Below are 24,091 nucleotides of genomic sequence, written 5' to 3'. Positions count from 1 at the left end.
CTTTAGCAATCGTGCGTGTTGCTGGTGCCAGCAGCGTTGTCACTCGTGCTGAAACGCGAGCAACAGCTTCCCGACACCATTTCCACTGCACACAGTATTATGCTTTCTCTCACCTGCTGCAACTTTAACGAGTTTGAATGGCAGAACTCGGCACCTGTTTAAACAAGGTTACGTCTTTACCTGAGGCACACACAGAGGGCTCATAAACAATTATAGAAAGAAATAGCCATCTAAAATATCAGCACAGACAGCACAGTGAACGGCCACGACGCCAAAGTGCATTTGACCCAAGTGGCTCTTTCAAAGTGATCCCATGATGAATTAAGATAGCTTATATATGCTGCAATTACTTGAATTAGCAACATTGTAACACCATTTAATAGCATGTGATTTTTAAAAACGTGGTATTTCCAAGTGGAATAGTCATTCTTCAAATATCATAATGAATAAATAAACCAATACAATTAAAAAAGTCTGTCACTACATAAAATGAATACATCTTCTAAGGCTTTGCACAGCATGTATTACGATGTGATTCATGCTTCAACTGCCTCATCTCACAAAACAGTGTGTATCACACTGTAATAATACCACACCTAATGGGCTTGCCATCCATTTGTCAACATCAGTGAAAAGCTTGTGGAAGTCCTGGAAAATTTCCTCAAAGCCAAAACTGCCATGAAAATGCGATCCACCAGGACCAAAACTGAACCCAAAGCTCTCGTGGGGACGGCTGCCGAAAGGATAACCTTGGCCTTCATCGTCTTCGCCATCCGCCTCATCCTCGTCATGAGCAATGCCTCCAAAGAAGGGATTTCTGCATTGAACAACAACAAAAGTGATTTTTTTTATTAACAGTAACGACTTGCATAGCACAGAGACTTGAATGTGCCAAGCACATTACAAAAAGGTACACTTTCATCCCTTATTATCAGGTCAGCAATCTGCCAGACAGAGTCCTTTTACAATCAGGGAGCCACATCATCCCAACTCTTAGATTTTTCTAAATTAGTACTACATACTGCAGTTACTATGTATTGGAGTCGCTGTGTAATACAGCATGCAAGAGTAAAAATACAACCAGTAACCGAGTAGCCATTTCATTTAGAAAACTGAGATGATGGAAGGTGATGCATCAAGGGTGCCAGAGGCCCAAAGCTCCAGATAAGATTTTGAGGTGGGATTATTTTACTCCGGATTGTTCAACTTTGAGAGTAAATGTGATTTGAAGAGAGTAAAAATGATTTCTCTCCTTTGCAAGAGTAAAATGTATGCGACATCCAGCCGACGTGTGCAAAAACTGAATGGAAATCACTACCATGCGTTGTTCAAAGAAACATCTAGTAGTTCGAAAAAATACATCAATTTTATCAATAAGACTAAATATTAAAAACACAGTATAAAACATCAATACATATGAATTGTGTATTAAAAATAACTGTTAGTATGTGACCAAAAATCCTATTTGAAGTAACAGTATAAGCTATTGCTGCTAGTTTACCATGTGGGTCTACTTAGGACCCATATCTCAGGATATATTTACCCAGGTAGGTCTGTGGGTGAAGACTGCACCCACAGACCTACAGAGGTAAATATATCCTGAGATATAGGTCCTAAATTGACCCACATGGTAAACTAGCAGCAATAGCTTATACTGTTGTTTTTATATTGACAGTTCAAAGACGTCAACTGTAGACGAGCAAGAGGAGAATTTATCGAACCCCAGAATAACTGATTTCTCCTGAAGAATGTTCATCATTTAAAGACTCTGAACAGAAACATGTTGAGACAAACCCTGTACAATTACATATGAGGGGATGACATGAAAGGTGTATTCATAATAGCCTGAAAAGGAATTAGAGCAGTCTTCTAAAATATCAACTAGCAAATTCTACTGTAAAGAACACACCATAAACGATTTTTGGTCACATACTTTTTAAAAATAGTTTTTATACACAATTCATATGTATTAATTGATGTTTTATACTGTGTTTTAATATTATGTCTTAGAAAAAAGACATCAATTTTATTAATAACTACCAGATGATTCTTTGAACTGTTCAAAAATCTATCTACCTCCATATTTGCCACAAATTATCCATAACTGGAAAAAGATAAGGAATTCACTAGCAGGTAGCTAGTGTTAATCAGGACTAACACTATATTTAGAGTAATCATTACCATGTGGCAGCTTTCTGCATTGTGACAGAATACACCTTTCATTATTTCTCCAAGGTCTGGCCATTTCATCTCTCCTGTATATATTTAAATGTTAAAAACAAAAAAAACCTAGCCAATTACACAGTAAAGCAAACATGAATTCTATTGTGTTTGTCGAAGTTCGATAGAATTGTCTTTTGATGTTTAACGAAAGTCCTAATTTCCTGGAGCTATTACTACCTAATGGTATGCCAATGTTATGCTACAACAGTGCAGGGAGGCGAGGACTGCATGCAAAATTCTATACCTAATCTCATGGTCAAATGGTTATTTAAATGGCGCTTTTGGCAGAGCGCTATACATTGAACATATTTATCACCATTATCACCAAACAAAAGTTGCTACTCCTTTATCGACTTCGAAAGGATGAAAGACCGAGTTGGCCGTGCCAGGATTTTAACCTGCAACCTACAGATCACATACAGATTGCAGCAGCGAGCGCTCAACTGGCAACATTCACAGTGCTAGATGTTGGACGAACCATGCATGAATCGCTACATTAAGTTAAATAGCGATCTGGATTATCACAGGGACAGGCTTTGCTGATTTTGTATTTCAAATTACAAATGTAACTTTCATTTGTTTGTTTTTGAACAGCGCTGGAGTCAGGTTTTGGATGTTTTTTATTGTAGTCTTGAAGATTTGATTGTCATTACACCAATCACAGGTGTTATAGCCCATCACTCACACTTGAGCAAAGACTCTGCTGCCACTGACCATTTATAGTAATGTACCCCATTGACTGCAAAGTTGAATGGATGTAAACTAGACCGTGCATACTCCTAATTTTACACACCGTTTTTATAATTGGAGTGTAAATTAAATTTTAAGTGTAAAAATTATCTGCCTTCGCACGATTATGCACACAGCACAGGAATTGTGCATTACAGGTTTGCTTTCACTGAAGAAAAAAAACATTATTTGTTACAAAAGATTGTCAATTGCAACTTAGTTTTCCATCTTATTAATTATACAATCCTAAAATGCTAGGAAAATAAATGCGCACAGTGCTTCTGTTGCTCCATGAGCATTGTAAGGAACTCATGGTGGCAACAGTGAAGACAGACACAAGTGATCACAGTCCAAGGGCGTTTATTGAACTTTATAATGGGCGAGATAAACGCCTGATCCAAACCTAAATCTAAGATGGGAGCAAGCTACGACCATCAAATAATAAAAAGCCAGTCCTAATGAGCCTATACTAAACAAAAAAAAAAAAAAAAAACACTATTGCCGATCCTGAATTGGCAATAGTGTTTTTTTTTTATTTTAAATTACAAAAAGAGTGTGGGATAATGATCACCAGAAAAGAAATAAGTGTTCACAAAATGATATGTCAGGATAATATGGCTCGGTCTCCCTTCTCCAAGTTTGAAGCACGGGACAAGGCGGGACTTCGGAGCACAGCACACTCCTGGGCCTCGTCAGTATGAGGTTCACAGTTCTGGTTCAACAATATCAAAACCTTCAGAGGCCAAGTATCTTTCCTGATAAAGCCTCTCGTCTGAAGGCCTGCTAATTCACAACAAACAAACGGTTCCTTCCGTATCCTTGTACCTTGGGCGATTGCTCTTTACCCCTTGGACCTCGCTCCATCGGGCTCGGATCCTTCATACAAAACTGGGCCTCCGTCCGCCGGGTTGACTACGGCCTTCTTTAACAGTTTATGTATTTTTAACACAGTTCATGCATTGATTCTTTACATCAGAAAGCAGGGGTTTTCTGTTACGCTCACCTGGCTCCCACAGGGGCGTCGGTCGGACCCGGACTGCTGCGGCCTCCACCCACGTGATGCGTAGTGCAGTGATGACTGACTGGATCTGCCCTCCTAATCTTGTCTGCTTGGCCCGTAGAAATATTCTCCTACAAGCGGAGAGATGGATTTAGCCACTTGTGGATTCAAGTGATAGCACCCCCACTGTCCTCCCCACTAATCACCTCTGAAGCGCCCTCTCAGCAATCTCACCTTATATTCTTGAAGGATGAGCCCTCCATCCTGCGAAGCATGCAGGGGCGTGTTGATGACCAGTTACTTCACTGGCTTGAAGATATTGGAAGAGTTGTAGACGAATCCTGACTCCAAAAGATCCTGGCGAAGAGCCGTAAGTATATAGTTCGTAAGAGTTCAAAATGTCTGGAATTCACTCCTGTCCAATTCCTCTTTTATCTTGCAGCTTTTGACCCAATAAGAAGATTGACAGCTGAAAGCGCTCCGGTAAAAGTCTGTGTTACCCAACACTGTCCGGTAAATAATGCCAAGGGTTAAATTTGCTGCTTTCTCCTCATCTTACAGGTGCGGCATAAGATGTGGCGTGCTGATGAATTATACCTCCGGCGGTAAAATCAGGTAAGCATATGGCAGCTAAAGAGATTGTCTCCGTCTGTTCTCTCTGCTCACCTTGTTGTTTCTTGTCCCCCTTAGGTGCCGGGATTCGGCGATGTAAAGATGGAGACAGCGCCGGATCGAAGAGATGCTGCGTGGAACGGTGAGTTTGGCGCAGCGCTGCGACGCTTTTAAAACAAAGTATTTCGTCTGGTTTGAAGATGCGATGAATCCGGAATCAGGTAAGAAATCAGGTAATACTCTTGTTCTAACCTTTGCTTCTTTCCTTCTTTCTAGGTGCTCCAGGTTCGAGGCGGGCGTGGCAGAAGGCTCGATGCTGCTGCTGGCACGGTGAGCGTTACGCTGCTGGATGCAGAATAACCCGAAGAGCAGCACAAGCTTCGCGCGTGGTTTAAATAGCCTCCAAAGTAGTCCCAGGTAGGTATTCCTCCCCGACCACACCCGAGTAACAAAATAGTCCCTAAGGTAAAGTAGTCCCTTCCAGGCCTCACATGGGCTTGGATCCTCTTGCAGCATGGTCTGCATCAGGTAAGTGTGCACCTATGAACCTGGCGCCTATGGCGCCAGGATTGATGTCCCATATGAGCCTGGTGCAATAGGCGCCAGGACTGAACCCAGACAGCCCCTAGCAGCGGTTGCTGGGTTTTCTCAAGGTGACATGATGCCTGCTCCCGGGGCTGATGGACGTGGTCTGGATGCCCGGTGGTATGCATCATGACATTTTCCTTCTCCTAGCTTTCTTTCGGCATCCCTCTGTTAGATTCACACTTGCCTTAGTCCACAGTTCACAATCGTATTGGAAAGCGGGGTTCCCTTCCCCTAGCTTTCCTCTGGCCACGGGTCAGAGTCTTTCGATTGTACAATGGATTTGACGTAACCCTTATAGGACCACTCCGACGCCTCACGTCACCCATTCGTAGGGCCTTCTGGTTCTTGTAGTCTCTTAAACATGTCCCGGTCAGTCTTTAGAATGAGCGCCCCCGTAGCGGCCGACCACTCTGCATCAGGACTTCAACTGAGCTTTCTTTAAAGTTCAAACACATACACAAGTTATTTCCCTTTCAAATTCCTTGTGTTCAAAATGTTGCTACTTGCAACCTTGGGTTCAACACAGTTTGGTTTGCCATCACCTTCCACCGATTTACCGGCTGTGCTGAACCTATTCACTTGTCTGTTCTCTGGAGTCAAGGATAGTACCACGGTAGCCAGCGCCTGCGTTATCAAAGCGGGAGCCGCCCCCCCCCCCCCCATGTACCATTGACATCTGCTGCTCTGCACGGCAGCTGCAGCTCCCGGTTTTATGCTTTCCCTTTCAGAGACTTTGCGGGTCCAAGTTGAAAAGGGCATGGTCAATTCCCCCTTCATCGTCCTTCCAGGTCTCACTGCCTTTCTTCTCCGTGTGAACTGCCAGTTTGGTGTAGCTGTCTCCTCGTGTATTCAGCCTTGCTCAAAGTGTGCTTTCGAGCTCCACCTTTTATCCCTGTGGGGAAGGTAAAGGGCCGTCAGGTGTTTGCGGTTATTGTCAATTTCCCGACTCTGCCTGACCCATGTGTTGGGACATGCAAGGTAAACGGCTCTGGTGTTAGTCTATTGTCTGTTACAGTGTAAGCAAGTCTTCGTGCGGGAAAGGGGGCGGGGGAACTAGCTTCTAAATATCCTACAAAGTAGGATGGGGGAAAGGTGTTAAAAGGAAGGGGATACCGCATCTCAACCCTCGTTGTCCCACTTCCACTCCCCGAAGATCCCTCGCCCAGGTGATCCTCCCCCACTGGGTCCACCCCAGGAACTGGATCCAAAAGCGATGGCCATTTCCTGGCCACCTGGGCGATAGATCTCCAGGGACTAGTGGGTGAGACACCTTCAGCACTCACAGCATCTACACACAACACAGCAGAAGCTGAATGGAAAGAAACCATTCCTTTTAACCCGGTGTGCAGTTTCTTTTTTTGAAAGGCTTCAGATAAATAAATTCTGTTTCAGAGGCTTTTCTCCATGGCTTGCAATTACATCCAGTAAGTAACCTGCCCTTTGCAATGCCATCTGCTCTAAACTTGGGTGTAAATGTATGCAGGAAAATAATAAAGCTGTCGTATTTACACAATTTTCATGCGTAAAAAGGCATGGTATGACCCTTATCTTGAGGCCCGCAGAGGTCAATGTCTTCCAAGGTAATTAATGCAAGCACCTCCCCACTGTTGGCCATCTGCCAATACCCCCTTCCCCCACACAATTTGGCCATGCATCTCCAGATCCTTGCATGGTTTGTCAGTGTGACGATGTCCTCAAAGATCCTTCCATGGCTCAATAGTTTACCTCTAATTCTGTGCATAGAGCCCAAATGCCACAAACCCCTCAGTTAGTTATTGGGCTCAATAGCCCTCATGAAAAATCAGATTGGATGGCAGGTTGTGCATACAGTATGTGTCACATGTTTGCTGAAGGTCAACATGTGAAAACTGCTTCTGAAAACCGCTGACTGAATAAGGGCAACAAACAATGTATATTGGTCAAATGGGAAAGGGCTAACAGAAAAATAAATACACTTCTAAAAAACAAAAACCTAATGAAGCCTGGTCGGTAGGAGGGAGAAAGTAGTAGGAGTAATAGGAGGATGTGAATATGTTGTGCCAATCTTCCTAGTGAAGGACATGTTTTGGCCAAAGATGTTATAAAAAATATCATACAGAACCCTGATTAATGCGAGAAAGAAGTACTGTAAGTGAGAGAGAATGGCAGCTCTTCCGATGTGCTCAAGAGCCACGGCAGCCCCAAGTGAACCAACTGAGTACAGCACCACTCAAGTCTTGGCAGTTCGGCCACAGGTGTGGACAGGAGAGCCACACCTACTGTATGTGCACAAACCCATCAAACTACATCAGAGTTGCTGCAAACTTCCAACACATGCCATGGTAGAAGAGGTAAGAGAGGACCAGGAAGCGGAGCACCTGAATCATAAATACTACTACGCTCTGAACGAATTGAGAGAAACAAGCTTGTGCCACCAGGCGAGCCCAATGCTGCAGCAACACCACTGTTGGGCAAGTCATCTGGGAACCAGCACCAACCCTGATCGGCTAGTCCACCCAAGAGGTAGATCACCTGTAGTAAAACTACCAGTAAGCGCTGCACGTGAACATCATGGGCAATACCGGACGGGCTCGTAGGACCATGAGCCACTGTGACAATAACCATCGCTGGACAACAGGCAGAAGCGCCTCCATATCCCATTGGAGCTCTTGGCTGGATTGAACCTTTTTGGTGTGGGAGACAACCCCTGCAAACATCTGGTGTACATCCAGGTCAGACTGCAGTTTCCATGGGACGTAGCAAGATTTGGCACTCCTATCGACACCCTGACTCTGGCCTGCAGCAGTCAGAGGGAGATGAGGACGGACAACAACCCCCTTATATATGTGTTGAAGTTGGCAAAGCTGGATGCTACCGGACACCGCACTTTCCACATACAATTTCAGTATACGATACAGACCTGGATGCACGAACATCGATGTCAATGCCCTCCCTTGGGGGGTCTTATGCTCAGCTGGATCCACCTCGTGTAAGGAGTTGTCTTCAGCAAACGTCAGAGCCATCTGCAGGCTGTAAGTCAGCAGGTACCAGACAGAGCCAGGGGCGTGGCTTGCTTGGGATTGTGAGGGGTCAGAAATGTGAGGTGGACAACTTTTAGATGATTTCTCAATAAAGGCCATTTTATTAAATCATACGTTTCAATAAACGCCTCACTATCCCTAGGATTTCCATGCCTAAACCAAACTAAAGGAAACACCCCAACAAAGGATACCTGGCCCTCACACATGTACATAAAACAAGAAAATATATGGTAATTCACAACAACAATAATTGCATTTGGAATATCCACACACTCTCTTCATAACCTAGGTGAACTCCTCTTCCCCAGGTTTTAAGTTGGTTTCAGTTACAATGTTCAACAAAAAGAAATAAGGAAATCCGGGTTTGTAACAGTGCTTTGCACCTTCAATTTGTCAAAAGAAAGTTCCAATGATCCAATGTACTACAAAAGAAAGATTCCTCCTCTTCCATGAAAGATATTTTTAGTCCAACAAATAACATCAATGATAGTTTTGGGTCAGGATGATTTGCCACAAATGATAAGATTCAAAGAGAAACACCTTCTTGATATCATGTTTTGTTAACTCTCCTTTCAACACCATATTTGTATTTATTTATTTATTGCATTTGTTACACGCCCAAACACTTAGGTATCACAGCATAGGTTAGAGAAGGCTTTACATTTCTGGTTACAGTGCAGGAAAGGTTGCACAATAATAGCAAACGGAAAAACAACTATGAAAACAGGGATAGTTAGAGCCACAACAGAGCAGGTTATCTGTACAGTAACAGGTCAGGAAAGAGCGATTCTTGCTCAGTCTTTATTAAAGAACCAGGTCTTTAGGGATTTTTATTTATTTTGGGTGCGAGGGTTCGCTTCTCAAGGTCACTGGGAGGGAGTTCCAGGTTTTTGGGGCAAGTACCTGAAAGCTCCTCTCCCCCACTCGCGTGAGTTTGAAACGTGAATCGCAGAGTTGGGAGCTGTAGTTAGATCTCAGTGTTTTTGTCGATGTGTTAGGCGTACCTGTATTGATGAGGTAGATGGGGGCTGTCTTTGCCAGACATTTGTGTGGGATGCACAGCATTTTGAAGCGAATTCTTGCCTTAACAGGTAGCCAGTGAGCTTCCCTTCTGATCTTTGAGATATGGTTGAATTCTTTGGTGCCAAGTGCTGCTCTAAGGGCTTTATTTTGTAGGAGTTGTAATTTGTTAGCATTCGATACGCCTAGAAGTAGCACATTACTGTAGTCTAATTTAGACAATATAAATACATGGGCAAGAGTAATACAATTGTGTGGGGTCAGGAATTGCTGACTTAGTGCAATTAACTTGGCAGTGTATGCGGTAGCTGTAGAGAGCGTATTGATGTGCTTCGTCGGGGATAGGTTTGAATCAAGGTAAACCCCCAAAGTTTTAACCAGATTGAGAATAGAGATGGGTGTGCCATCAATGGTGATAGAGGAGTAGTCCGAGTGGAGCGATTTAATTCTGGAAGGAACGCCCACAAAGAGGATCTCCGTCTTCTCGTCATTGAGGCAAAGACTATTGACTGCCATCCAATTCTGGATGATAGCGTAGATTTTGTTTACCAGGATTGGGTCTTGCTCGTGGTTCCCCGAGATGGGCATCAGGATCTGGGTGCCATCGGCGAAGTTGGTATAGATGACACCCATAGCATCAAAGGCAGCTAAGAGGAGCTTAGTGTAGGCATTATACAGGGAGGGTGAGAGGCATGACCCTTGCGGTACTCCAATGGGTACTGGAATAGGAACTGCTGCTACCTTGCCTAAGGCGACTCTGGATGTTCACAGTTTATATATTGGTCAGGATAACTTCACAGCACTTCCACGTCTACCTGGTTTACTCTCATACCAGGCCTACTTCTACAAGGATTCACCACACAGGTCTACTAGCCTGCCCGATAGCTTTCCACAATCATGAGTGCTTTCGAAGTTCGACATCTTCAGCAGTTTGCAGTTGTATGACTTTCAACACTTTTCAACAACTTTTCAGAAAAGACAAGATTTGCATTCGTGCTCTTTAACACTTCCAAGCAAGCAAGGCACTCTTCTTCTGAACATTTACATTCCAGAAGGGCTGCCTCTTTGCCATTCTTGTCCTTCTGCCACACCAGTAACTAAACACCCTTAAGGATGTCATTCTAACTTTCCTCCTTTTGGCTTTGGCAATGTGAGTTTTTATACCAGCTTTAATTTTATGGAACAATTACAATCAACAAGCTTCACCTTTGAAAACATTGCATCTGCACCTTCTCTTCCTGTTAACCACAGTAGCTTAACTGTATGCCTTGCTGTTAGTCTGGGCAATGCCTGCACCACGCTTGGTTTTGGACAATGCTTGTACTACTCTTGGCTTTGGACAATGCTCGTTTGTTCCCTGGAACTCAGTTCACTTCAATTTGATGCTACAATGTCTCCTGCTTTGCAAATGATTCTTCAGTCAGCCTTCAAGTTAGAATCAATTTCAAGTATAACCAATTAATATTTCAGCAATTTTACTCATACATGGGTGTGACTTTTGTCAGTCATTATCCGACAATCAATGGTCGGAGTTACAGCAATTTCACTCAACGCGAGTGATTCTTCTTTGCTACCGTTGCCTGCCTTTGTTATGCGCAATGGACTAGAACCCTCGGTAACAACAATCATTGGCTTCTGCCTTTGATCCCTTCGCGTGCTGCAGGACTTCCATTGCTTTGGCTTCTTCCGATTTGACACTTCCTCGCTGAAGTTGCCTTTGTTTCCTCCAAGTACAGAGACCCCAGCCACGGTATCCAGCACGGTATCCAGCACATTTTCTGCTGCGCAGTCCCTGCTATTCGATTCACATGCAGGAAAGCCTTCTTTCTTCATGCTTCCCACTGCGCAACCTCTGTACTTCAGATGTATGGGGAAAATGACCCTCTCAGGTCCGGCAGGTGAAATCTGCCCTGCAGTGGTCCTGGCGCCCTCTTTCATCCAACTTCTGCTTGGATTGCCAACAACGAGCCTGATGCTGCACTCTCCTGCTGCTGCTGCTGCTACTGCTACTACTGCTACTACTGCTACTACTGCTACTACTGCTACTACTGCTCCTTCTCCAACTTTTAAGAGAGCCTTTTAAGCCTCTCTTAGGTGTGGGTCATTTGCCTTAACAAGCAGACTACTCCTGTTGTATAACTCTTGAGCCCTCTTCCTCATCCCAGTACTTCTTATGGGGCATGAAGTCCCCAACAACAGAATAAGGTTTTCTAGTCAGGTTTCTACTTTCAAACTCAGGTTTATTTTGTCTAAGTGTTTTAGGAAACGTCACAAGAGTTTACTAGAAAAGGGGAAGGCAGTTGATTTAAGCCGTTATTCACAGATCTCACTGTACCTCTGTGAGTTAGAATGATTTCTAACTTTATACGGTTCAGGCAGGCTTTCCTTTCTTAAGATGTTTAGGGATTTTACATTAGCTTTATCCATTAGCTTTATCCACATTAAGATGTTCAATTTGTGGATCAGGCAAACAATAATAATAAGCCATTACATAAGTACTTGTAAAAGTTTCTTCCCCTTTAGAGACAAATACTGCGTCTCATCCCACAGGATCTCCTCACCACCCTGAGCCTCATCTCCTCCCAAGTGATCCTCCCGCAGAGCACCACCTCCAAGGTCAGGATCAGGCAGCATCTTGCTTTTCACTGACCACCTGGGAGGAGACTTTAGGCAGGGGTTTAGTGAGGAATCTGCAGGATTCATCACAGGGTCCTTAGCTGAGGCGATACCCACTGTCTACTTCACCATCACCAGTCTGGAGTTATCTGAGCTACCACGTCTAATCGGAGATTAAATCCACATGTCCCCACTTGCTGATCCTGGCATCGCTCTGTTCCTTAAAGCTAAGACCACAGGAGCGGATGTGTCCAGAGACCTCTCATGACCCCGAGCAAGCTATGTTGCTGAAGGAGTGGAAGACGCTTGTGCAGAAGAGTAGAATCCTGTACAAGGCAAGCAAAGTTGGAGACCGGCTTCTACATCACCTGGTGTTGCCACAGAGATTTCGCCGAGCTGCATTGTATGCACTCCACGACCAGCATGGACACCTTGGCAGCGACAGAACCTTCGAATTGGTCCGCTCAAGGTTTTTCTGGCCCAGACTAGCAGCAGATGTCAACTATTAGTGCCAGCACTGCACCAGCTGCACCAGGTGCATCACCAGAAAGACTGTGGTTCGTCCTGCAGCCTATCTTCATCACCTGGAGAGTTCCAGGCCCATGGACCTCATCTGCAGCAGGTTTACAAGAAATGCAGTTCTTGTGCTGATAGTGTTCCTCCTCCGTTGACTCTGGGCATCAACAGCCCAGAGATCACTTGTGGAATAGCTTATTTTGCTCCAATGCAAAATTACTGACATGTGCATGCTCTGGCAGGACATGCCACCAAATTCTCGCAGAGGAACAATATTCCCTTGTGAACACCAGTTCCCAGTATTGTATTTCTGTTTTGCAACCTGGTTATTTTTAAGACTCATTGAAAATTAACAGAATTGCACTGTTTGTCTTAATTGGGGAGGTACCAACCCCTCTCCCCCCCCCACCCCAGCCTCTCCATCAAGCTGCTCCCACTTTGACCTTTCCCCTGTTTGTTTCCTCCAAGGTTATCTTTTAATTAATAGGTACGTTTCTCATTTTTCTCACTGCAGGCCGATCACAGATCATGGTCAATCTGGTTTCCACAATGAACCCAACAGTTTCTACTGCAAAATAAGTACAAGGTTTGTCAAAACAAGCATACCCTTTGACAGAGTTTCAGTGCATAACATTTTGTGAAGTTATTTAATGAAAAAGTAGTACATTTGTAAATAATGCCCTATAAATATAGGTTTTGAGAATGTTTGTGGTTTTGTGAAACCATACATAAAATCTTCCAAGATGGCCACAAATTTGTATTAAACTTATGTCCATTGAACAGGCAGGGGATGTTGCTATGTATGTGACCTTTTGCTTAATAAATACATTGGATCATTTAGCCAAATAAGAAAAGGGATAAGCAGACTATGTGCTAAATTATTTTATTGTGTCCTTGGTGGAAATACAGTGCACACCCTGTGTATTAGATTGCAAGCCTTGGCAATATTGAGAGTACCTAAAAAGTTGATAATTAATGGTGCAGATAGTAATACCCGTCAGATGATGCGATTACCAGAGCAAATTATATCAATACCAGGGCATATGGTGGAAGAAAGTTGCAAATGCCTATTCTAAAAATATTGGATTTATCAACACTGAGTTGAAAGTAAAAATAATGTAATGCATGTAACGATGTCCTTCTCTCCGATATGCTTTCCTCACATGTAATCACGTTACTAATAATGTCATGTGTCATCAGATTGCTCCCACTGAGGCGTATTAAATGATGCTGGCCTGATCTCGGTACAACATGTGATGTGTGTGCTAGACATTTTGGTCTTTTTCACTCTGATACTTTCATAAAAAAATATTTTCCGATCTCACAACAACAAGCTCGCCGGCACAGAAGCTAGAATATATAAGTCCTGGTGCACTGGAAAACACACAAAAAATAATTTGGTACTCTGCTTATGCGGCTTTTCACTCTAAACCCTTTTAAAAAAAAAAAAAAAAAAAAAGAAGGTCTATGAGGTTCCCTTCACTGGTTATAAACAACATTATCAATGGTGCATTTTTACATTACAAATATCCCCAGTTCCTGGCCTAGTACAGGCAAATGGCATCAGTTCATTGAGAAAGCCAGAGAGCTGTGCCATTTATGACTGCAGGAACAGGTTATAGGAATTTTGAAGTACAGGTCTGTCAGGGCTTTTTACAACACAGTCCCAACTTTGAGTGATTACACCCACTTCCATTTACTTGAGGCAGACTTTGTCTTGACACGTGTCAGGTATTTCCTTTAGGAGAGGCTGACAGATGTCACAATCTGATCATAGGAGAGGGGACTGCCGCTCAGAGCCTATTTATTCTATAGTTTAGGTATTTTTGCACAGACCGTATGGCAGATGGAAGTTGTAAATAGCCAGTATTTGTTTATATTGCAGGGCCCAAATCATGTGAAGCAGCTCCAGACAATGTCATATGGTTCAGCTTCAACAGCCTTGAGTTTAATTTCCTGGGTAAGGCAACAAGACATTCCCTTCTTGAAGCTTGTTGGGGAATGAATGCCACTTGGCTGGTTTAGGCCCAAAGCAGATTTCATTCATAAAATGCAGCTTTTGCAGTCATTTTGTTTTCCCGTTTTATATTTCCACAACACAGGGAAACATTATACATGTCTTTGCAATCAGACTTCTATTAAAAACGTCCACATTTTTAACATCGGCAGGTTTCATTTCATAATACTCATTCTCAATACTGTAAAAGGGCAGGTCTCTTGGTTTTTGCTCATGTATGAAATGCTGTGCTTTTCATCCCAGATTGGACTGTTTCTCATTTACAAAAAAGCCTGTGGGATTCTTCCATGTAACCCAACAATTCCTTTTAGTGTCTTATTTTAGATGGCCTGTGAACATCACACATTTTCCTTGCACATGTCATTTTATAGCTGCTGTGCACAGGCTACAGCTCACTTTTGTTGTTAAACAGGGACTTTTCTTTCTTTGCATACTTTTCTTCAGTATAAATTCCCCTACAGACCTATGCTCTGTGACCATCCCCCAACAGCATTGTATTAAAGTATTGAAAAGTGCTTTAGCAATAAGGGTTTCCTAATGTGTTTTGAAAGTAAGTGGTGAATGGTTCCCCAGGTCGCACTGAATTTCATGATATTGGCAAACAGATATTTTGTAGCCCAAATCTCCCACACTTTGCCCCACCAGTCTGCAGTTGTGGACCCCTGCAGCTTTTTCCATACATGTGCAAAGGTTAATCTGGCTGCGTTTAAGAGTTCTGTAATCAGTGCATCTGTCCTTCTGCTTAGACCATAAGGTTTCCCCTCGAACAGTTTACAAAGCCTTGAGATCCTCCCTATTCACTGGTCCCCCCTTATCAGTAGGTAAAGTGCAGATGGCTATCTTCCCCCTGCCTGACCTTTTCTGGAGGTTAGTGATCTAGTGGCGCACTTGATTAGATCTGTATCTTTTGTTTTCTAGTACTAATTGTAAATTGTTAAGGATAGGGGCAAGGTGGCAATGTCCAGGGTTCAGATCCAAACCCCTTCATATGGTGTCCCAATAGGAAAGCATATATTAAATACTGTTTAGAAGGATGCCTATCGCAGTCCAAGCCAGCTTGGTTAACCTGCCAGTGGAATCGCAGTTGCAACCTGCTTTAGTCTTGCCCAGCTTGGGAGTGTTGCAGACTTCATCCATCTAAATATGTACACTATTTGAGAAGCCATCAAATGCTTATACATACTGGGATACCCAGGCAACCACATTATTTTGATCTTGAGAGAACTTTGCTGGTAATTCTGTGCGATTTTAAGCCCATAAGTAGGAATATAAATTGTATTTGTATATTTAGTGGGCTGGTATGATAGTCTGCACATTACTGAAGATATACAACATTCTCGGAACCCCATTAATTTTCAGGGTGTGTACCCTACCGAGCCACAAAACTTCAAGGGGATACAATCTATCCAGGCCTTGTATCACTTCCTGAATTAACGGCAGGATGTTGAACTTGAGCAAGTCTCTATGACAAGGACCTAGGGTGATACCCAAGTATTCCATGGAAATGTGAGAACACAGAATGGACTGTTTCTGCATTAGAGACTCCACAACTTCTGTTGGTTCGGATATATTGAAGCCTTGCGATTTGGGAACCCAGCCACCTCTTCAAAATTCCTCAATCCTCAGGAGTGGGGGGGGGGGGGAGTGTGTGTGTGTGTATATATATATACACACACACACACAAGCATTTTACAGAGGATTGGGCCAACTTGCATTTTTAGGATTGGCCGTTAACCCTGCTGATCTTAAAACTCTCATGACTGTATAGTGGTGATCAACATGATCCTCCCAGGTTTTACTGTGAATCATAATGTCGTCTATGTATGCCCCACAAAAGTCAGGGTACGGTTGTAAGATTTAGCCCATCAACCATTGGAATTTTGCGGGGGACCCATGTAAACCAAAATGGGAGGACTTTGAAGTGGAACAGGCCTAGGGGTGTGGCAAAGGCCATTTTGTCTTTATCTGGACCATACAATGGAACCTGCCAATAGCCTTTTGTAAGGTCTATGGTGTAGGGATAGACAACGTTACCAAGTCGATCAATAAGGTAATCGATACGAGGCATCGGGTAAGCATCAAATGCTGATATTGCATTGACTTTTCTGAAGTTAATACAAAACCTCCAGCTCCCATCGGGTTTGGCTACTAATACAATGGGGGAATACCAGGGACTGGTAGATGGTTCAATAATATTAGCTTCAAGCATCTACTTGACTTCCTGGCTGATGGACGCTTTCCTTGCCTCGGGTAGTCTAAGGTTTTAGATGTACCACTTTCCCTCAGGGATGCAGCTATGGAGGTAAAATCCTTTCACTCTCCCTGGCTCCTCTTTAAATATCCCAGGAAACTGCTGGAGGAGTAGGTCATAGAGATCTTGTTTATGATTATTACTAATTTCAGGAGGGATAAGTGCCCTTTTATCAGAGTCATCGGGTAATAAACATGACAAAATGGTGGTAGTGAATGGTGAGGTTTTCTTTCCACTCTTCCAGGAGATTTATTTGGTATACCCAAGTTTTTAAATCTGTTCAGGTTGGGAAAGTTTGTAGGTATGTGGTCCCGTTGGTATCCAGTCATTTTACCGAATATAAAAAAAAGAGTGGTAAGTTTCACTGAAGGCCAAAATACCAAAAAATACTGAAAATGTTAATTAAATATTTATATGGTAGTGGGTGAGGGGTTAAAATGGGTATGGAGGCGGCTGGGTTAAAAGGATAGAAAAACAGGGGGTTGGGGGGACCCTCCCCCAAATAAACATATTTTAAAAAATTCTGTATGTTTTCAGCTTTTTTTTTTGACAACTTTATTTAAAGATTTATCAAAAGAAATATATATCATTCCAAAACAACAATTATGATAACAAGAAAACGACAAATAAAACAAAAAAAGCATTATACAAGTTGATACAAATAGTACAGAATAAATAAGAAAAACCTATCAATTATCTCTACTAATCGCAACAAACCTAATTTGAAATGATAACTAGCAAAAAATCAGAGGTAAACAAGAGAGAAAAAAAAAAACACAAACACAACCACACAACACAAGACAAACACAATAAAAAGAACACAATAGTAAATTAACCACTCTAAAACAAAAACCATGGCCCATCAGCACTTAATTCACGCATAGAGTTCATTAAAATCCTCCCACTGTTCCTTATAAAATTCTTCTTTATGTAAAGCATAATACTTAATCCTCTCATATCTTGACAGCAACTGCACCTGCGATACCCTTTCATCAATACTTGGTTTCTTTCTCGTCTTCCAGAGGCGTAAAATTTGACGAGTCGCCACCAAAAACACCTTATTAGCCCAACACAGAGTCGCATAGATAAAGTGAAGAGTGCCCACTGGTGATTTCAAAAGAACTGATGATGGTGTCCTTGGAAAAGAGATGTTCCCAACCAAATCAACTCTATCCAAATCCTCACTCCAAAAACCTTTAACCCTCGAACAATTCCATAACATGTGAAGCAAAGTGCCTTCCTCCGTAGAACAACTCCAACACATACTTTCCTCCCTTAAGCCAAATCTGTGCATTTTAACTGGAGTCCAAAACAGACGCCCCAAAATCCTCTGTTGAATATATCGTAATTTAGATCAATTTTCATCCTAACTGGAACCTTCCATAGAACCTCCCAATCCCGCATAGAAATATCTCCACCCAGTTCAGCACACCACATAAGTCGAAGAGCATTCCATGAAGATCTAAATTTCTCTTCTACCGGGAACAACCTCAAATAACTAGACACTGCAAGAGGCGCAACTACAATAAAACTACACCTTTCTGGTCTTTGTAACTAAGGGTCAGTATTAATACTCTCTCAGAAATCAAATCTCTCAACAATCAATATCTCCCCATTTCCCTATTATGTAGCATAAACTTCCGCTTCAGAGACTCAAAAGATATCATACCGTCATCATCCCATATGTCTCTATTAAGTAATATACCCTTGTTCATCCAACTCCTCCAGCATAGCATCTTATTATTGATCTGCCACCCCGGATTCTGCCAAATGGAGGCCTCCCCATAGAAATGAAGTCCCTGCCCTCCACTTACAATCAATGATGTGACTGCATCTTTGGAAGCATGGACAGCCTACAATGTACTGACCGATTAAGGTAACTTTCCGAGAGAGTACAGTGATTCAATTCGGAAGGGTCTCATCTTAAACTCTTCTATCTGAGCCCAAACTGGAATGTCCGATTCATTCAACGAGAAATACGATAAACATTTTTTTATCAAAACATTTTTGTAGTAATTTTCAATGTTAGGATAACCAAAACCCCCCTCATGAACACTCCTAACCATTAAATACCTGGGTATCCTTGGTTTCCTTGAAACTCCCCATAGAAACTCCTGAAAGACCCGATCCACAAGGCCCAAAACTTTTTTCGTAAACCTTAAAGGTAGCGATTGAATAATGTACAGAACCTTAGGTAGGAGCACCATTTTAATAGCATTAACCTTTGCCCAGATGGATAAAGAGAGTCTACTCCACCTACGGAGCATAGTCCTCATGCTTTCCAGAACTTTATCTATATTGAACTCCGCCATACCTTTCACATCTCTAGACAAAAAGACACCTAAATATTTCACCCTACAGTTTTCCCATTTACAATTCCAATCTAATAATCGTCTACACACCTGAGTGTCTCGAGCTGGAAACACAACCGTCTTCTCCCAATTAACTTTATAACCTGAGAGCCCACCAAACTCAGAAATCATATTCTTCAAGATGTTTCCCCCCTCTGCAGGATTACTAAGAACAATAACTATATCATCAGCATACGCCATAACCTTAACTTCAACTTCACCAACTATAAAACCGGATAGGCAATCCGACTGCCGAATATATGACAAAAATGGCTCAAGAGCCAAATTAAAAAGGTAAGGTGATAGTGGACATCCTTGTTGTGTGCCTTTAAATAATCTAAAAGAAGATGAAAGTACCCCATTCACCCAGAGCTTTGCACTAATACCCAACTGTAATGCCCCAACAGCATTTATAAATAGGGGACCAAAACCCATCTTAACCAAAGTAAAATTTAAAAAAGCTCAAGCCACATTATCAAATGCCTTCTCAGCATCAAGAAATATGAAAATCAAATCATCAATTCCTGAGGATGACAAATTCAAAATATCCAAGAGAGTCCTAATATTATCATATCCATGGCGTTGCTTCATAAAACCCACTTGAGACCTACCAATTAACAAACCCATATATTTATCCAACCTGGAAGTCAAAATTTTCGTAAATAATTTTGCATCCACATTCAAAAGTGAAATGGGGCGATAATTACAACAATTCGATGCATCTTTCCCCTCCTTGGGGATTACCGTAAACACTGCCTCCCTCATTGAAGAACATAAAACACCCTCCATAAGAAACCGATTATAGAGTTCACATAATTCTGGAGCTAGCTGCTCAGCAAAAGATTGGTAAAACTCAGTCGGCAGTCCATCTGGGCCAGGTGACTTACCAGACTTCATTTTAATAATGGCCTCTATCACCTCTTCCACTAAAATAGGAGCATCCAGAAATTCTCTGGCCTCATCAGACAGACAAGGAACATCAATCTTATCAAAGAACTCCACCAGATCACTCTCTAACAGCACATGCTCTTCAGAGTATAACAATTCATAATAATAGCGAAAACACTCACCAATATCCTTCCTTTTCACAATAATCCTACCAGACTCATCTTTTATTTTCTGGACAAAAGACCTCTCGTACAATCACTTCAACCTCTTTGCAAGCAATTTACCCCCAGAATCCCCTCTCTCCCAGAAGCGCTGTTTAGAATAAAAAGTCCCACGGTCTGCTTGAATCTCAGACTCCAGACGCAACTGCTCATACAACCTTTCCATCTTTAAACGATCCCTCACTGATCCAGTACAAGCATAAGCCGATTGTGATTTACCCAGATCCAGCTCAAGATCTCTCATTTTTGCCTCTCCTTCCTTCCTCACTCTAGATGTCCAAGTAATCAATTCACACCTAGCTGAGGCCTTAAACGCATCCCCAAACCATTAAACTATCAGCTGAGCCCTTATTTACAGCAAAATAGTCTGACACAAAACCAGAAAGCGATTGTAATGCTTTTTCCTCTTTCAGAACAAATGGTTTTAGCCTCCACCTAGCAGAATCCAGAGAGTGCGGAGCAAGACACAATCTAACCAAAACTAGAGAATGATCCAAAAGATGCCGCTCACACATTCTAGCTTCGATTATCGTCTCAGCCATATGATCTGATATAAGTAAATAGTCAATCCTTGAAAAGGAATCATGAACCGGAGAGTAAAATGAATACTCTACTGTCTTCGGATGCAAGACTCTCCAAGAGTCAATCAAATCAAAGGTATCCACAAAATCACAAAATTCTCTACTAGATCTGTGGCCAGTAAAAGAGCACGCCGAAGATCTATCCAATTTGAAGTCCATAACACAATTGAAATCCCCACCTAAAATGATTACTTCTCCCCTCATGTCAGCCAGAAGTTTAGTTACAGTATCAAAAAAGAGACCCCCCCAGTGCACATGGGCCATAAACTGAGCCAATTGTAAACAGCCCATCTTCAAATTTCAAATCAACTAAAATGACTCGACCTGCATCGTCCATAACTATCTTATGAACACTTACACCAAACCCCCTTCTAACCAAAATTCCAACTCCTCGTGAATTAGTAGAATAACCATTCAACCACACCTTCGTATATCTAGAATTAGTAAGGAGGTTCTCAGTGCCATCCTCAAGGTGTGTCTCTTCAAATAGAACCACATCAATCTTTTCCCTCCATAATCTGGATAGAATTTTTTTCCTTTTAGAAGGACACCTCATACCTTTAACATTCCAAGTACCAATAGTCAATAAGCCCATACTTTAGTTCCCTCTAAAGCAAAAATCAGCAGAATCACCATTCACATGACCTCAATAAAGTGCATTACATCAAAATGATGAACAATAAGCAATTGACAATGGATAATCGAGTCAGAGCAAAAAACAACACACACCTTGCTAAACAGACAAACAAAACAAAAGACACAAAGATACAAGTAAATTGAACAAAAAAGAGCCCAGCAACGATTGGGCCCACTAGGAGTTACAATATATACAAAACTAGACCTATTCATGACCACCCTCCAGAAAGCTGTGCCCAAATTTAAAAGGTATAAACTATCCATTTAGACAGTGCAACAAGTACAAGTCGTGAACAACAAGTAATATTCCCCCCCCAAACAGGAATCTGAGAAAGCCTCAACAAAACCCCAAAAGACCCATCACTCCAAAAATGCTGGCGCTCCTATGTATATAGTCTCAGACAAACTCACCACTGCAAACAAACATTTATCCATCAGTAGCCACTCAAAACAAGCGACCTATGACCAATGTCTCATCCGTGCTTAGTGGCACAGTGACTACAGTGCGCAAACAATTGAATAGAAGAGAAAGGGAAAGAGAGTAGTACTCCACATTAGCCCTACACAAAAGCACATAGACAACCTTATCACAGTACACACATCAGCACAAGATTGCTAGATCACATGGGAAAAGTAAACGCACACCACCAAACCGCTTAGCCATAACAACAGTGCCCTAGACTACTTGCACTAACCCCAGCAACCACAATATGTATTACTACAAGGGTGCTCCCGAAACTAGTGCACAAACAGTGACACACAAGACCCAGAGAAAAGGCGCCCCGGAATACATTATCAACATAAAAGCATCACATGTCAAGTAGTAAGCAAAAACATATACTTCCCCACCAATCCACTAACACCAAGGTAAATGTTCAGTTGTATCACATGTCATTCTTATGAGCATTTTTCAAAAATTATACCAAAATCGCACAAGATCTAATAATACATTTACCCTCATATTGCAAAAGAGAGAGAAAAGGAAGTCATAGAATGTGCAGGTTGTATAAATGTCACAGTAACCTCCTGTGTTTCTCGGATTATTAGGAAGCATCTTTATGAATTGAAAAGCCCTGACAAATCAAATCTCAAGCCTGGGGCACTGATGATGAACGAGCCACAAATGACGGTGAAAGAAATGGTGTGCCTTCTTTGTGAAATGCACTGCTCATGCCGCTGACAGAAACACATCGACGTTGCATTGCAGGTGGCAGCACCACACCATTTCACCGTTTACCCCCTACTTGAAAGTTATTGCCCATTTTGAAAGAGCCACACAGACAGGTATGGCGCATAGTTGGAGGACTGGTAGGAGCTGGTTGTTCCTAACATTACCATACATCATGTAACGGGCCATGCGTAAAGATGTACAAGGCCGCATACATGTCTCAAGTTGCTGATCACAAACAAGCTTAGGATAGAAAACATTCACCAAGATGAAGAACAAGAGCGCCAACATGCATGGGAAGGCTGCGTGAGATACAAATGAGTAAAAAAAAAAAAAAACTCAGTGTCAGCACAAGTGAGACGATGGTGCTGTGCAATATGAACAGCCCCCAAGGACCGGTAAACAGCTCCATATACATATCAATTGAGAGACTCAGTCATACCTTTTTCCCGACATCGAAAATCACTGTTTCCGTCAGAGCCGCTCATCACAGGAAAAGAAATCCGCTTGACCATGTACCCTAGAGATCATCCAAGTTCACATCCCTTTGTCCATCACCGTCACGGCCAATTACATTACTTTAAATTGTTGAAGACCGACCCTTCCTCGCAATCCACTCGCCAGGCCTCCGTAAGCAATGCGTAGTACGCCATGCACCGCATCACGTACGGCACGCTTACAAGTAAACACAGAAGGTACCTTCTTCTAACAGATTCCCATGGCCATGCCGAATTTACAACAGTGCTTGAGAAAAAGAAACCGTTTTAAACTAACGGTTTGACATTAAAAAAAAACCCATAGATTTCTGAGAGAAATATTACAGTACAAGTAAAAATAAAAAAAAACACACAATAAAAATAAATAAAACTAACAAGCGCAATTCAGTACTATTATTCATCCCTTTTCTTTTTCTGTTGTTGCGTAGATTTTTGTGAAGTAGGTGCAGTACTTGCTTCCATAGGTTCCACATCCAGGTCAGTTAAAAAGGCTTCAGATTGCCTGCAATCCATAAATGAATGTACTCTGCCTTCAACCACAATACGGAGTATTGCAGGGTAGATCATATAGTATTTAAGATGTTTGCTTCTTGCTTTCTCCTTAGCTACTTGGAAGCATCTCCTTTTCTCCATAATGTCTTTACTCAAATCAGCAAAAATCATTATTTTGTGTCCTCCCCAGGCAAGATCACCATTTTCAAGGGATTTTCTCAGAATGAGCTCTCTTGTTGGGTATCTCAGAAACTTTACAATAAAATGTCTAGGTCTCTGGCCCAGGGCGGGCTTCTGACCAAGCGACCTGTGTGCCCTCTCAATTTCCAATGGCTGCTTCGGGTCCAAATTCAGCATGGAAACAAGTGCTTTCTCCAGGAATGCGATAGGATTACCATGCTCCGCATTTTCAGGAAAACCAGCAATCCTCACATTGTTGCGCCTTGAAAAATGTTCTTGCTCAGAAAGTTTTCATGACAATTTCTCATTCACCTCTTCCAGATGTCTGACTCGATCCGCCAAACGAGTAACCTGGTCATCCACTGTTGTAAGGTGTTTCTCCATAGAAACTACCTTTGAGGTAAGGTCCAAGTATCTCTCTTCAGAGGTGATCAGCTTTGCCTTGATGTCAGACATTTCAGCCATCAATCTGTGAAGCATGTCCA

The 24,091-nt window shown here is 42.3% G+C and overlaps 1 protein-coding gene across 2 annotated transcripts in view; it reads right to left on the bottom strand.

Moving 5' to 3' along the window:
• The window catches only part of HAX1 (HCLS1 associated protein X-1), a 396,934-nt gene that overhangs the window by 323,871 nt on the left and 48,972 nt on the right, over nucleotides 1-24,091 (bottom strand). For both annotated transcript variants that reach the window (XM_069651848.1, XM_069651855.1), the window contains exon 2: nucleotides 597-817. In XM_069651848.1, the coding sequence (XP_069507949.1) occupies nucleotides 597-817 (221 nt within the window). The remainder of the gene's footprint in view (nucleotides 1-596; nucleotides 818-24,091) is intronic.

Source organism: Ambystoma mexicanum, chromosome 1p, assembly GCF_040938575.1.
Source record: "Ambystoma mexicanum isolate Mex_15411 chromosome 1p, UKY_AmexF1_1, whole genome shotgun sequence".
Classification (NCBI taxonomy): domain Eukaryota; kingdom Metazoa; phylum Chordata; class Amphibia; order Caudata; family Ambystomatidae; genus Ambystoma; species Ambystoma mexicanum.
This window is presented reverse-complemented; position numbering and strand designations above follow the sequence as displayed.